Raw genomic sequence first — 15,452 nt, forward strand, 5'->3', positions numbered from 1 at the left:
CATTTATTTACAAGTTTGGTTTCTGAGTCTTTTCACCACTAAAATATGGAGTTTTTCTTCTAGTCTTTGGACTTCTTTATATCTGCTTTTAGGGATAAATTTAATGAAATAGAATTAAAAATGGAGACAAAAAGATCAAAATAAAAGCATCAGTTTTACTGCTTTACTAAAGATCTTTTTTCTGTTTTCATTTCTGCCGTGGAAGAGGATAAACGTTGATTATTCAACATGGAAAATTAAATTCCACTGATCAACAAATAAGCAAACAAACATGAAGATCAAAGTGTGTTATTAGTCATTTATTGAATAAAAAAGAAAGTTAGAATAGTTTAAAAGCCACAGGCAGAGCAAATAAAAGTGGAGAAAGACGTATTAAAATCATTGATCTTGTTCAGGAAAAATCAACCACTGCAATGAAAATAAAAACTAAGTTAGACATTGATTACAGCACAAGATCTGTTCAAAGAATTTAGAGCATGGAAGGGTTCAAATACAGCACAATGTGAGGAAAAGCTCCTTTAACGGCCAAACACAACATTTATAGAATGAAACAGGCTAAAAAATGTAGAATTTACAGAGTTCAATGTAATCTGGATAGTCCTGGTGGGTTTAAATTCTACTGGAATCATATCGATGCTGAAAACATTTTGATCCACAGATAGCTAGGGTTATGGGAGCTTTGATGGAAAAATACAATCTGATAGAATTTGTTGATGAAACCAGAAATTCAGAATCTGATAAAAAAAACTGATGAAAAAACATTGAAGCACTTATTTATAGTAAAAATGAAAAATGGATCTATCAATAAGACATAAATGACAGAAGAGCACAGAATACTTTGGAAAGAGTGACACAGATGAAGGAAGTTCTCATTTCATCACTAGAACAGGACTTAAAGACTCACATCAGGATCAAGTGTGGCTGCACAAAAAGCTGATTTTCACTGGACAATAATGTGTGAAAGTCTGTCAGCAGTTTGGAGATTCACTGCTTCCTCTCTCATTTCACACTTTGTGCAGCTCAAATGCTTTTAGTTCCAGTGAGCGTCAGAGGAACACCACATCCTGATTTTCACTCTCAACATTTGACTGGAAAAAGACGCAAACACCACATTTGGCTCCTGGAAGAATCACAACTTCATCTTTGAAGAGGAACAAGTTTACAAGGAATCATTGAGAAGGATTTGACAAAGAAACACATTTAATCCATGAATGTGAAAACATGTTTGTGAGGGACAGAGTCATGGAGAGACTCAACCATCTGTTCAACACTGTTTCTGTACCAGGAGGAGACTCTGGAGACGAGACTCAGCACAGAGACACTGAAGAACCAGACCAGGACCTGTAGACCCCAAATCCAGGATAGAGAGTTTGAGTGAATGTGGTGTTGAAGGTGTGGAGGAGGATCAGAGAGTCAGAGGAGACTCTGTAGAAGGACAGAGTTCCAGCAGGAACGTCCACATAAACTGAAACTCTGTGAGAGACTGAGGAGGAACTGATGGATGTTTCACTGTCATTGTGACTGACAGAGTAACCATCATCAGAGCAGAACAGACTCCAGGACTGATCATTACATCCAAACCCACAGTCATAACTGTCTCCTTTCCTTCTGATTCCTCTGTAACTCACTGATATATAAACCCATCCTCTCCACTCCACCTCCCAGTAACAGCGACCAGTCAGACCAGTTCTACACAGCAGCTGATAACAGTAGTCAAACCTGTCTGGATGATCAGGATACCTCTGATCCTCCTCCACATATGTCACCTTCCTGTTGTTGTCAGACAGTCTGAGGTTTCCGTGTACTGTGTTTGTGTCGACTGTGAGTTGACAGGAATCTGATGGAGAGAACAAACACAACACAGCTGCAGTTATTGATGGATCATGTGATCAGTATTAAAGCTTTGATGATGACCTCAGAGATGTGACACTTTGAAGATGCTTGAATGTGCTGCTTTGTTTCCATCAATCCATTCAAACACACTTACACTTCCTCAGACCTGGTGTCAACCATCGGACTCCAGCAGGCGTCACCCTGAAAGGAGGAGGACGGTCAGAGCAGCAGAGACTCTTTCAGCAGCACACATGGACGTTACATGGCTCTCACACTGTTCCACTGATAAAGGACCAGAGCGTTCATAGAGGTGACATCATTCTCCCAGACTGATACAAACTTCACTGGCGCCATGACTGACTGTACAACTTTAAATCATTTTCTACAATTGTGCAGCAAAACAGAACTTTCTTCTTTTCTTTTTCCTCTTTTTCAGTGATATCACTCTATGCTAGCCCATTGCCTTAAATCCCTTTGGAACATCTCATTTAATGAACTAGAACATCAGGTTATAGGTGTCGCTGAGCTGCCTTTCCTTTTTGTGTGTGTGCCAGAATATACATAGCTAGAAGCTTAGAAAGCTTTTTGCTTTATTTCTTCTTTTTTATGTCTTTTTCACTTGTCTCACTCAATGCTAGGGGACTGAGGAATAATGTAAAGCGTAAAGCTTTATTTTTAATGTTAAACAGCTGAAAACTGATTTGGTTTTTTCCAAGGAATCACACTCACTTATTAAAGATGTAAACTTGTGTAAAAATCAGTGGGAAACGACATGTGGTGATGACATGGACAGAACATTCTGCTGGGGGATCTTGTTTAAAGGGGAGTTTTCCTGGAAAATTGATGCACTCTGTGACAGTCAAGCTCATTTGATTTGTTTAATAGTAGACTGGAATGGCAAAGCAATGATTATTGTTCATTTGTACGCTTATAATTCTACATCAGAAAAGGATAAACTTATTCCTACATTAGACTGTAAACTTGCAGCTCTAACTCAGACATTCCCTGAGGCTTACTTCATTGTAGGAGGTGATTTTAATGTGCTCATGAATGAGGTGATGATAGATGGCCTCCAGCTAAATGCTCACAGCCAAATGTTCACTTCAACTCTTTCATTGACAAGTATGATTGATGTGATGTATGGAGAGAGAAGTTTCCAAATACTTGGAGGAATAAAATGGCATAAACCACTTTCAGATGTGATTACCACAGCGGGTAATATAAACACATTTCTAAAACAAACAACAAAAGTTTAAAGGGGCATAAAGGGCATAACTTACGTTTCGATGGTCTTTTACCGGTCAACGATGAAAATAATCCACAAAAACCGGCCATAATCCAAGAGTAGTCATCCAGACAATACTAGCAAGTATCATATTTTGTCCAAAACATGTCTAGAAATAAGTAAATAATCCACAAATAGCTCGGCTCCGTGCGCGTCCACGTGGCGCACGGTGGCGCTGCGCGTTCCATAATTCACTGCATTTTTATCCATAATTTTATGAAGCTTTCTGTAATCCTCACGATCTCGGTCAGAAAATGGCGACTGAAGCCTCTGCTTTCGATCCCAACCGCATTTCAACCAATCAAGTGACTCATCGCTGCCTCCGAACCCGGAACAGCCAGCCGTTGCCGAGACCGATGGATCTGGTGACTCTCATCTCTCCACTAAATTCTGAGCAAAATGACGCCGGAGGAAACGTTTGACTGACAGGGCATGTAGCCAATGAGCTGCTGAATAGCCGAGAGGCGGGCTTTAGCGGCTCTGTGTGAGTTTTCACACCTCCGGCTCTCCTGCTGCAGCTGCTTTTCTCTGTCTCCGTCTGAGCCTCTGATTCAGATCAAGATCCGCACTGAAGCTTATCTGAAGTGATTTTTTTAGTTCTTTATGAGTTTTTGGAGTGAAAATAGTGTGAAAAAGGGCCAATAAACGACCATATACCATTTTTTCACAGGGTGTACATAGGGTGTCCAAAATTGACATAATTGGGCATATTAGTACAAAAACATGTGTGAAACACTCATTTCTTGTAGTTTTGCTCTGAAATTTTGTCCTGAACTATGTAAGACCCCAGGCTGTTGCCTTGTTGTGTTTCAAGCTGTCACAGTGCTGCCACACTAATTTTCAGGTGTTTTATTAGGGAAAAAATTTAGGCGTGAATAAAATTCTTCCTAATTCAGTGTGTTCCAACATAAATAACTCTGTGTCAGTAGCACCAAGAGTAATTTTTACTGCACTGGGTGACAATGCAGGTTGTCAGCTTTCAAATGAGACCCCAGCCATGCCTGTACTCCAAACAGTTCAAGAACAGCATTCAATTTACTTTCTGTACATCTTCAGTTGAAATTTCAGGGGAAAATTGACCGCAGCTTAAAGGGTTAAAGTGGAAAAAACTCATGCTAAGTACAATGCCATGTCTCAACTGAACATTGATGGAGTTGTGACTGAAAGTAAGAGCAGTATTTCTGAGTTTTGCTCTCTTTTTAAAACAAAGTCTGACAAAGATGCAATGGATAGACTGTTTAATGTGTTGATTTTACAAACTCTATACGGAGGAAGAGCGGTTGATGTGTGACACCCCTCTCACACAACAACAAGTATTAGATGCAATGATGCAACTTCAGAGTAATAAGTCACCTGGAGTTGATGGATTGTTTCAGAATTCTAGATAGATTTTGCTGAACTTTTGGCCCCATTTCTGTTCAAAGTTTTCTGAAGGTATTAGTAAAGGGACTCTTCCAGCAAGTATGACACAAGGCTGGATGACTTTAATTCCTAAACCAAAAAAGGAGCCTCTCTTCATTGATAACTGGAGACCAGTTTCATTATTGAACAATGACTCTAAAGTTCTTGCTCTTGTTTTTGCTAAAAGATGTAAAAATGCTCTTAACTCTCTTATTGATGAGAATCAGTCTGGGTTTATGAGTAACAGGCATATTTTCAATAACATGAGGCTAGTTTTAGACCTCATAGACGATGCTGACCTTATTAGGGATGACAGTTTCATTTTAGTTGGAGACTTTCACAAAGCCTTTGATACAGTTGAACACTCCTTTATGTTTTCTGCTCTTAACAGCTTTGGTTTTGGGCCATACTTTTGCAGTGTGATGAAAACATTCTATGCTGGCGCCAATAGCTCGGTAAAACTGAGGAATGGCACAACTCAGAGATTTTGTTTGGAAAGAGGGCTAAGACAGGGCTGCCCTGTCTCAGTTTACCTCTTCCTGGTTGTTGCTCAAATGTTTTGTCATTTTGTCAAATTCTGTCAGTTGGAAGGCATCTCTATTGCTGCTAGAAGCAGACTTTGAAGTCAGTTGGCTGATGATACAGCCTTGTTTTTAAAGAATGCCCTACAGATAAAGCCTGCAATTAATGCAATCCACATGTTTTCTAAAGCATCAGGTTTGGACTTAAACCTAAATAAGTGTGAGCTATTCGCTCTCTAAAGTTCTGATATAACCTCAATTGATGATATACGAGTAAAGAGTAAGGTTAACTATTTAGGGATTACTGGAACTAAAAATCAGTGAGAGAGATGCCATCTCAACTTTGAGCCAAGGATTAAAAAGGTGCAGAATAAATGGAAGCTTTGGCTACAAAGAGACTTATCACTTAAAGGTGAACTCTTCTGTCAAAAGCTGAGGGAATTTCCAGACTTGTGTATGCCGCCTCCTCACTGGCACTGGACTGTAAAACTGTCACATTTATTGATAAGATGCTTGTTCATTTTCTGTGGAAAAACTGTACACACTTGATCAGAAAATCTGGAATTCTGAACAACTACAAAAATGGAGGCCTCCACTTTGTTGATTTTTCAATTCTAAACAATGTTCTGAAGATCAAATGGTTCAAATCTTTCTTAAAAATGATGCATCTTTATAGAACTTTATTCCTAAATGTGTATTTCATCAAACTGGAGGACTCCCTTTTCTGTTGGTTTGTAGCTACCAAATAAACAAGATTCCCCTAAAATGATCCAGTTTTCACAAACAGGTTTTGTTGTCGTGGAAAACGGCCTACAAGCACAATTTCTCTCCACATGGGTATTATCTCTGGAATAATGGGGATATACTGCATCAAAATAAAAGCATCTTTCTCAATAGCTGCTTTAACAACAAAATGGACTTCGTCTCACAGCTTCTGACCCCTAGTGGCCATTTTATGAATGACACTGAATTCTGTGAAAAGTCTCCATTCCCTTCAACACTTGAAGACTTTCCAAAGGTCATTAGCTCCATTCCAGCTGCTGTTGTGACTCTGTGCACTGCCTCCTCTCTTGCAGCAGATATACATGTTGTTAATCCATGTGACACTTATTGTGGCTAAATATGCTTTGGGACGGCAAAGAACAGCAACAGAGCTATACGTGCACTGTTCCAAAGAGAAACGACAACAAAACCTGATGTTATCCATGACTGGAACTCTTTTATTAATAATATCTCTGGTCTCAGGTTTGGCTTTGACCTCACAAATTCATGTTGAACAAAGTTAGGGACATTTCTGTTAAAATCTTACATAAAATCTGTCCATAAAACATTCTATGACTAAGTTCAAACGTGATATAGATGTAAGATGTTCTTTTTGCTCTGAACAGCCAGAAACAGTTCCACATTTTTATTATTGTAGTTTCAGCAGAAAAATGTGGAAGGAAATTTAAAATTTTGTTCAGAAAAACTAAATCTGCAGATTGATTTGTTCTACAAACATCATTTCTGGAGTTTACACACAGGATGGATATGAAAAAGACAAGGCCTTTATCATCAATCTCATATTAATATTAGTAAAATTTAACATTCATAAAGAAAAATTCAGTCATCTAAAGCCAAATTATCTTGTCTTCCATAAAGAATTTGAATATTATTTAAAGTCAATAAATAAATATCTGATAACCAGAAAGCAATAAAAACTGTGAACATTTGTAAAAAAAATTATTTGCTATAAATGTTTACATTTACTCAGCTGTATTTTTGTTTGTTTTTTGTGTTTTTTTTAGTTTCCTTTCTTTTATTCTTCTCTTCCTTTCTTCCTTCAAAGTGATTTTTGTTAACTCTGTCACTGTTTGTTTCAATATCATGTTGATGTTGGATGTTACCTGTGACCTTTTGAAATTAAAAAAAGAAAAAGAAAAAAGTTCACCCTGCTTCCTGTCTGAGCTAAGCTAGGCTAACAGTTTCCTTTCTGTCATGGTGCATAGCTGAGCTAACACTATTCTTCTGCTTCCACTCTTTTTTGTGAGCTAGGCTGATAGTTTCCTCAGAGTGTCTGTCTGTCTGTACCTCAGAGTGTCTGTCTGTCTGTACCTCAGAGTTTCCAGTCTACAGTGTGGATCCTCCACTTTAGCTCTCAGCATCTTCTCTCCTGAGTCTCCTGGATGGTTGTAGCTCAGGTCCAGCTCTCTCAGATTTGAGGTCTTCAAGCTCAGAGCTGAGGCCAGAGAAGCACAGCCTTCCTCTGTGACCAGACAGCCTGACAGCCTGCACACACAAAACAACACAAACCTGATGGACAACACTTGGATGGATGTTTCTCTCTCTCTTTTCTTCTTTGTCTTTCAGATACATTTTGCTGCACATTTCATGCGTCTCAAGCAAATCAACGATCTCAACAATGATTAGTGGGATTTAATCATGTCAAAAATAAACCCTGACAAAGTCCTGCACAAGTTCAGTAAAAGCTCATTTGATGAATCCCATCAGCAGAAATGATTGTACTCAGGTTAGCTGTTTATCCACTGATAGAAATCACATCAGTTTCAAAGTGTGAGTCCTGACCTGAGAGCTTCCAGTTTACAGTGTGGACTCTCCAGTCCAGCAGAAAGACTCTCCACTCCTGAATCCTGCAGGTTGTTGTTACTCAGGTCCAGCTCTGTCACACTGGAGGACTGGGAGCTGAGGACTGAGGACAGAGCTCCACAGCTTCTCTCTGACAGACTACAGCCACTCAGTCTGAAGAGACAAAAAGCACATTATACTGATGAAACAGCAGCAAAATGAAAAAGGATCTTCAGTCTCCAACTACTTACACAACTTTCTTGGAGGCTTTGACCACTGGCAGCAGCCTCAGAAGAACCTCCTCTGAAGCAGAGTATTTCTTCAGGTCAAACACGTCCAGATCTTCTTCTGATGACAGTAAGATGAAGCCCAGAGCTGACCACTGAGCAGGAGACAGTTCATCTGTGGACAGACGTCCTGATCTCAGGGACTGTTGGATCTCCTCCACTAGAGAAACATCCTTCAGTTCATTCAGACAGTGGAACAGATTGATGCTTCTCTCTGCAGACACATTCTCACTGATCTTCTCCTTGATGTACTCCGCTGTTTTCTGATTGGTCTGTGAGCTACTTCCTGTCTGTGTCAGCAGGCCTCGTAGGAGATTCTGATTGGTCGGCAGTGACAGACCCAGGAGGAAGCGCAGGAACAAGTCCAGGTGTCCGTTTGGACTCTGTAAGGCCTCATCCACAGCTCTCTGGTAGAAACCTCTTGAATAACTTTGGAACATTTCAGACCAACAGGATGTTGTTTGTTGTTGTTCTTCCAGGAGGTTGATTCCAGAGTCGATGAAGGTCTGATGGACATGAAGAGCAGCAAGAAACTCATGAACGCTTAGATGGACGAAGCAGAACACCTTGTCCTGGTACAGCCCTCTCTCCTCTTTAAAGATCTGTGTGAACACTCCTGAGTACACTGAGGCTGCTTCCACATCGATGCCACACTCTGTCAGGTCAGACTCATAGAAGATCAGGTTTCCTCTCTGCAGCTGAATAAAAGCCAGTTTTCCCAGAGACTCAATCATCCTCCTGCTGTCTGGACTCCAGTGTGGATCTGTCTCAGCTCCTCCATCATACTTGACCTTCTTGACTTTGGCCTGAACCACCAGGTGGTGGATGAACATCTCAGTCAGGGTTCTGGGCAGATCTCCTCCCTCTCTGCTTCTCAGCAGCTCCTCCAGAACTGTAGCAGTGATCCAGCAGAACACTGGGATGTGGCACATGATGTGGAGGCTTCGTGACTTCTTCATGTGGGAGATGATGCTGCTGGCCTGCTCTTCATCTCTGGATCTCTTCCTGAAGTACTCCTCCTTCTGTGGGTCGGTGAACCCTCTGACCTCCGTCATCATGTCCACACAGTCAGGAGGGATCTGATTGGCTGCTGCAGGTCGTGTGGTTATCCAGAGGCGAGCAGAGGGAAGCAGCTTCCCCTGATCAGGTTTGTCAGCAGCACATCCACTGAGGTGGACTCTCTAACATCAGTCAGGACCTCATTGTTGTGGAAGTCCAGAGGAAGGCGACACTCATCCAGACCATCAAAGATCAACACAACCTGGAAGTATTCAAAGCTGCAGATTCCTGCTGCTTTGGTTTCACTGAAGAAGTGATGAACAAGTTCCATCAAGCTGAACTTTCTCTCTTTCAGCACATTCAGCTCTCTGAAAGTCAGTGGAAACATGAAATGGATGTCCTGGTTGCTTTTGTCTTCAGCCCAGTCCAGAGTCACCTTCTGTGTTAACACTGTTTTCCCGATGCCAGCCACTCCCTTTGTCATCACTGTTCTGATTGGTCCATCTCTTCCAGGTGAGCCTTTAAGGATGTCTTCTGCTCTGATGCTTCTTTCTGCTCTGTCTGCTTTCCTGGATGCTGCTTCAATCTGTCTGACCTCATGTTCATCATTGACCTCTGCAGTCCCTCCCTCTGTGATGTACAGCTCTGTGTAGATCTCATTCAGGAGGGTCTTCTGTCCTGCTTTAGCGATGCCCTCAAACACTCTCTGGAACTTCTTCTTCAGACCACATTTAAGTTCACGTCCACAAACTCCAGCAGCAAGTTCTGAATGAAAACACGAGAAAGAAAGAGTGAAGTAGAAGTCACCTGGATATTAAAGCACCAAAGTAGAAATAAAGTGAAGGTGACAGTTTGTCCCCTAAAGACTGATTGTGTGAAGATATTCTGAGACTTTAGTAAATGTTCTGTTGATCAGCAGCTTCAGTCTTTACACAAATCCTCTTACTGCTCTGCAGACAGTCAGCCAGCTTCTCCTGCTTCATCCTCCTCAGGAACAACACTGTGATCTGCTCAAACATCTCTCTGCTGCTCCTCTCATCTTCATCACCACCCTCCAACTCCTCCTCATCCTCCCTCTGACTCTCTGAGCATTCTGGGTAATCTGGACTCACAAGCTTCTGCATCTTCTTCAGCTCCTTCTTCACAAAAGTCACCATGTTGTCCTCCAGCAGCTGGAACAGAGAAATGTGTCAATGAGTCCATCAGAGTCAAATCATGGAGCCAAACATCAGATCCATGTTGGACACACTGACAGTCCACTGGTCTACAAAGAGCAGCATGGAGACGCCTGAACACAACAGATGGAGAACAACTTGTTGTCCATGAACTCACCATGAATATGGAGTCCAGGGGATGCTGCTGGACAGACTGAGCTCTGGGAACCTCTGAGTTCTGCTGCTCCACTCTGTGGATCAACATCAACAGTTAACTCTCACTTTATCACACAGAGACATCTACAGGGCTTAAAGTGAAAAATAATCCTCAGCTTGAACTTTTTTGCTTTTCGGTCGGGGTACAATCTCACTCACTAGAAAGAAATTCAGCTGTGTGCCTTCACAAACTCAGATTATAGGAACACCAAAAAGGTCAGTAGGTGGAGGTAGTACTCCATCTGACTACAACATGGTGCAAATATGTTTAGCAACTAAACAGTAAAAGACATGGAAAAGGACATTGATCCCCCTTTTAAGCACCATTTGCACTATTTATTCTGAAATACAACCATGTAAACAGTTACAGTGCAAAAAGAAATTCACCATTTCTTTATTTATTTTTTAAAATTATGTTTGTGGTCTTTTGTTGGCTTTATTTGATAGAGTGGAGAGGCAGACAGGAAAGCAGGGACCAGAATGAGGGGAAGACATGCAGTAAAGAGCTGGAATCCAACCCAGGACGCTGTGTTGAGCTGTCTGGATGCACCGTTTATTTGAACTCCACCAAGGAACACGGCGGAGTTACTGTGACCATCGTACGTTTGTCCTGCCGTCTATTTGTCTGTGTGCAAGATTACTGAAAAAAAGTGGATCAAGGGATTTGGATGAACTTTTCAGAGAAGCTCAGAAATGACTCAAGGACCAAGTGATCAGATTTTAGCAGTGATGCCACTTATAGTCTGGATCCATGAATTTGTTCCAGAGTTCTGTATCACTACCAGATAGCACCACAGCGTCACTGTAACCATGACAACAACAGACTCACCTGCAGCTGGATCTCAATGTCTTTCTAAGACCCACCCCCACTCTACTTCCACTGGATAGTGATATTAGTTTGGTTGAGAGCAAAAGCTGTGTTCCTCTCATTCCATTGGTTGTTACATGAAATACTGCTGCTGCATCTTCACTGTCCAATAAATATGAGCAGATGTGTATGTATACAGGTGTGTGTGTGTATATGTGTGTGTGTGTGTGTGTGTATTTATATATAGATATTTATATATATTATATACAAATAGTCTTCTTACATGGATACATTGATTTTTTTTTAGAATAAGTTTTGTTTTGTTTTTTATCAGTCTGACGGTGAAGCTTTTTGCATCGTGATGTCAGTCATAATGTGCACCAACTAGTGTATGTTCTGGTTAGTTATTCTGTTCTATTCGAGACAAAGTCAATTAGTAGCATAGTCCTTGTTCTGAACATCTTACCCCTCTGCAGCAGGACCTGGTTCTCCTTTAAATTCAATAGGTTGTTCCTTAGACCAGTCACTCTTGAAGGACACACAGCTGGATGCAGGTCCAGGTCCAGGTCCAGGTCCAGGTCCAGGTCCACAGGACTCTGGTCTCTCATAGATTCTGGTAAATAGAGAGGAAGGCCACCAGGAAGGAACAAACCTGTAGCAGAGTTTCAGAGAGATTTAATGATGGAACATATTTGGAACAATGACAGAACTTTTGACACAACAGTCAGTAGTTTGATTTCACAGCTTACTTATTTGCAGCAGGAGGTTGATGATCTTTAAAGGTAATGTAGCGACCAAATGACCGGTCACTCTTGAAGGACACACAGCTGGATGCAGGTCCAGGTCCAGGTCCAGGTCCAGGTGGATTCCTGTCAATAATGATGCAGCAGTGATGTGATGCTGAGCTCTGACATGCAGCAGAGTCCTGGACAGTTAGAGATGGTGCTCTCACCTCTGAGCTTTGCTCTGGTTCTCCTGTTCCCCACACAGAGAGCTTTTAGAGGGAGGGACTCCCTCCTCTCTGTCCTCACACTCATCCATGATGCTCAACTCACAGCAGCTCACACACACTTTCTGCCTTCACCTGCACAGGAAACAAACATCATTCATCCACTCAGATCCTCCTGGAGAAGATCAGCTGCTGCACTTCTACTATCAGTCCAGCAGATGGAGTCATGGAGCTGCAGAGACTCACCCACAAAGCCAAAGTCAGAAAGACAAAACAACAAAGAAACATCAGCAGCTCATCAAACTGACTCAAGTCCATCAATAATCTCATAGAAATATTGACTGATTGCAGTCGATCAATAAGCTAATAATCATATTGATCCATGTTTAAACAACAGTCATCCACAGTTTGTGCTGAAATAAGAAGTGAACATGTAGAAACATGACAGAGCAGAAACAAACAGCAACATTACTGAAGTTAAAGCAGCAAACAAAGCAAACTTACACTTTATTCAAACACTGAAGAAGAAGAAGAAAGTTTCCAGTCCACTCCTGGACGCTCTGACAGGTGATCTGTTTCCTGGAACCAGTCAGGACTCCACCTATGAGGAAGCAGCAGGCAGACTTTCACAATAAGAGCACATTTTACAGGCTGATTCCCACTCATTTCATGTGACCCATTCGCCTAGCCATGCTATACCCATGTTTCTGACGGCACAAGGGTCTAGGGAAGCTCGACAGGGAGGGAGGCGGGCTAAAAGGTTGTCTATCAAATCCCTCTGCAGCAATTGGGTAGGTATACAACCAATCAATGCAACGAATAGGCTGATGTAGTTCCGAGAGCACCGGCGGATTGTGGCTAAGTCCCATTAGCTTCCCAACCAGCGGAGCCGCGGAGCCAACTGGTCTATTAAGGATTTGCCATATCCCATCGGCATAAGTCCAAATACGTCTTTCTTCTTAATGAAACACTTCAGTGCCGTCCTTTGTTTATCTTTCAAGTTGAATTTTAGCTTCAAATCTTTAAGGGCTGTGGCCAAAGCCGAGTCCAAAGATAACTGTTTATTGTGCGCCGGTTGTTTCTGTCAGAATCGTCACGCCTCTGTCGTCACTTAGTTACGCCCGCCTTCTGACTCTACACTTCATGGTGATTGGTCCGGCCAGTTTTCGGAGAATCCAGCCTCGAGCCTTATGGAGGGTAACTAGACCCACCCTGGCAGAGAATTAAATTCATTGCCGTAGGTTGTCTAGCGCGGCTAGGCTCGTGACCCATTATTTCTACATTCAACCTTTTTCATGTCACTCAACGTCCAACACAACTTGTACAAACCCTGTTCTTCATGAAAGCAGAAGCTCCCATCAGGCTGTAAATCCCTGACAGTTAACATTCCCTAGAATGGAATCAGTGGGACAGAACCAACATCAGCAGAGATCACACTGATGCACATTTCCCTCAACATGTCTGCTCTCAGTCTCATTTAATGCTGCATTTAACAAACATCTGAACATTTCTAGCATCTGGTTTCTTCAAAGTGTATCAGGTGAACTTTATTTCACTTTAAATCTTTTCCCCTCTGCTAGACAGATCAGATCACAGGTTGTGATTGACAGATAATAAGAGCAACTCATGTTTATACTGCCTGACAAACAAATTATATTTACTTATAAAACATTGATTTCAGCATCAGTTTGAGAACTCCTGCTGGTTGGGAACACCCCAACATGTCTGAACATTTGGTTTAAATTCATGTACACACTCAAAGTCACCAACACAGCTGAGCTGCTGAACCTGAGGAAACAATCTGACAGAAATCTGTGTAATCCTTACTATCTAGTCTACTAAAGTTTCACCAGTCGTTGTTTAGTGTTTTTGCTACACAAAAACAATGAAAGTGTGAATGTAAAGCGGAATTTGTGAAGTTTTTAGCCTGATTCTCCAGCTGTGGCCTACAACCTACGACTTATCTGCAGCCTATCCACCAGGCCCAGACCAGGCCCGGGCCCTGGCTCAGTCTACCACCACTGAGCTAGTGTGTGGTCAACCTGTGGATATCCAAGGATGCCTCGCTGAGGGGGAAGCAGAAAGGATAAAGGTGATTGTGAGGCGGCTGGAAAAGACATTTCATTCTGCCACCCAACTACCCAGAGTGAGTCTGAAATTATTAATATGGATGCTGTCAAAAAGCTAATTTTCCAGTCACTAGAACAACAGAAATCTCATTTTATGGAGATGCTTGATAGACACGCTGACACTTTTAACAAGTTTGTTAAAGTGATTATGGACTCTACTAATGAGAGACTGGACGTTATGAATGTAAACATACAGGAGCTTAGGGACAGCATCCACTACACTCAGAAGGACGTTGATGAAATTAAAATCAAAGTGCCCAAGCTCTCAATGGATCACAACACTCTGGAGAATGGCTTTCGCAAGATTTGTGACTGTCTTGTCACACTTGAGTCTAAATTGGATCCCCTAAATTAGAAATGATCTTGGCATGACAGGAGTGGAAGCCCTTTGGCTCCAAGTTTATACTTCACATCACAGGCCTATACTAACATGCTGCTGCTATAGACCACCTAGTTCGAATATTGAATACTTGAACAATATATGTACTATGTTCCATAACGTAACAGATACCAGTAATGACATTTTTTTTTCTTGCCGATATGAATATTGACTGGTTTTCTGATAATTGTTCATTGAAAAGGGCTTTGTCTATGAGCAATAGAATAGAAATAATTAAAATGAATGTGTTGCCACGGCTTCTTTATCTCTTTCAGTCTCTCCCTTTGGAGGTACCTCAAAAACAATTTGATGAGTGGAACACCTGGATCTCAAGGTTCATTTGGAACAATAGAAAACCTAGGGTTCAATTTAAGATATTACATTTGAAAAAAGAGAAGGGAGGAAGAGCCTTACCATGCTTACAGGATTACTATTATGCCGCGCAATTGAAGCCCTTAATATACTGGTGCGCTCCAAATTATGAATCTAAATGGAAATTTCTAGAAATCTCACAGCTAAAAATTCCAATACAATCTATAATAGGAAATAAAAGCCAAGCCGAAAAACATTATAACAGCTTAAATAAGTGGACTTTCTTCACCCTCAAGCTTTGGTTTAAGGTCTTGAGGAAGTTACAAATAGAGAAGCAGGTTGGGGTCTTGAATTGGGTAGCATATGATCCAGAATTTGAACCTGCTAGATTAGACGGGGGCTTTAAACAGTGGGTTAAGAGAGGTATCACATCATTTTGTTCCCTCACCTCAAACAACAAATTTCAGAGTTATGAGTCAATTTCAGAGAAATATGGATTGGAAAAACAGGACTTCTATAGATACCTGCAAGTCAGAGACTATTATAATAAAAAACTACAGACCAAAGAGGAGGGGGAATATAATCTGATTTCCATATTTCATGATGTGTATCAA

General features: G+C 41.4%; 2 protein-coding genes and 1 long non-coding RNA gene across 3 annotated transcripts; all 3 read right to left on the reverse strand.

Annotated features, from left to right (window-relative positions):
• Window positions 1–284: 284 nt before the first annotated feature.
• LOC127532034 (stonustoxin subunit beta-like) lies at window positions 285–7,768 on the reverse strand. Its single transcript, XM_051943050.1, has 4 exons — window positions 7,606–7,768; window positions 7,135–7,308; window positions 1,988–2,034; window positions 285–1,837 (listed from the first exon to the last, which is right to left on the reverse strand). The coding sequence occupies exons 2-4, from the start codon at window positions 7,182–7,184 to the stop codon at window positions 1,308–1,310; spliced, it is 627 nt and encodes a 208-aa protein (XP_051799010.1). The 5' UTR covers window positions 7,185–7,308; window positions 7,606–7,768; the 3' UTR covers window positions 285–1,307.
• Window positions 7,769–8,983: 1,215 nt separating this feature from the next.
• On the reverse strand, window positions 8,984–11,652 carry LOC127532031 (protein NLRC3-like). Its single transcript, XM_051943046.1, has 4 exons — window positions 11,536–11,652; window positions 10,224–10,296; window positions 9,838–10,063; window positions 8,984–9,656 (listed from the first exon to the last, which is right to left on the reverse strand). The coding sequence occupies exons 2-4, from the start codon at window positions 10,224–10,226 to the stop codon at window positions 8,998–9,000; spliced, it is 888 nt and encodes a 295-aa protein (XP_051799006.1). The 5' UTR covers window positions 10,227–10,296; window positions 11,536–11,652; the 3' UTR covers window positions 8,984–8,997.
• A 222-nt stretch (window positions 11,653–11,874) lies between these two features.
• On the reverse strand, window positions 11,875–13,605 carry LOC127532073 (uncharacterized). The gene is made up of 3 exons (XR_007939325.1): window positions 13,348–13,605; window positions 12,523–12,619; window positions 11,875–12,153 (listed from the first exon to the last, which is right to left on the reverse strand). It is a non-coding gene; the product is annotated as an uncharacterized LOC127532073 (long non-coding RNA).
• Window positions 13,606–15,452: the final 1,847 nt, after the last annotated feature.

The sequence above is a fragment of the Acanthochromis polyacanthus genome, chromosome 22, assembly GCF_021347895.1.
Source record: "Acanthochromis polyacanthus isolate Apoly-LR-REF ecotype Palm Island chromosome 22, KAUST_Apoly_ChrSc, whole genome shotgun sequence".
Classification (NCBI taxonomy): domain Eukaryota; kingdom Metazoa; phylum Chordata; class Actinopteri; family Pomacentridae; genus Acanthochromis; species Acanthochromis polyacanthus.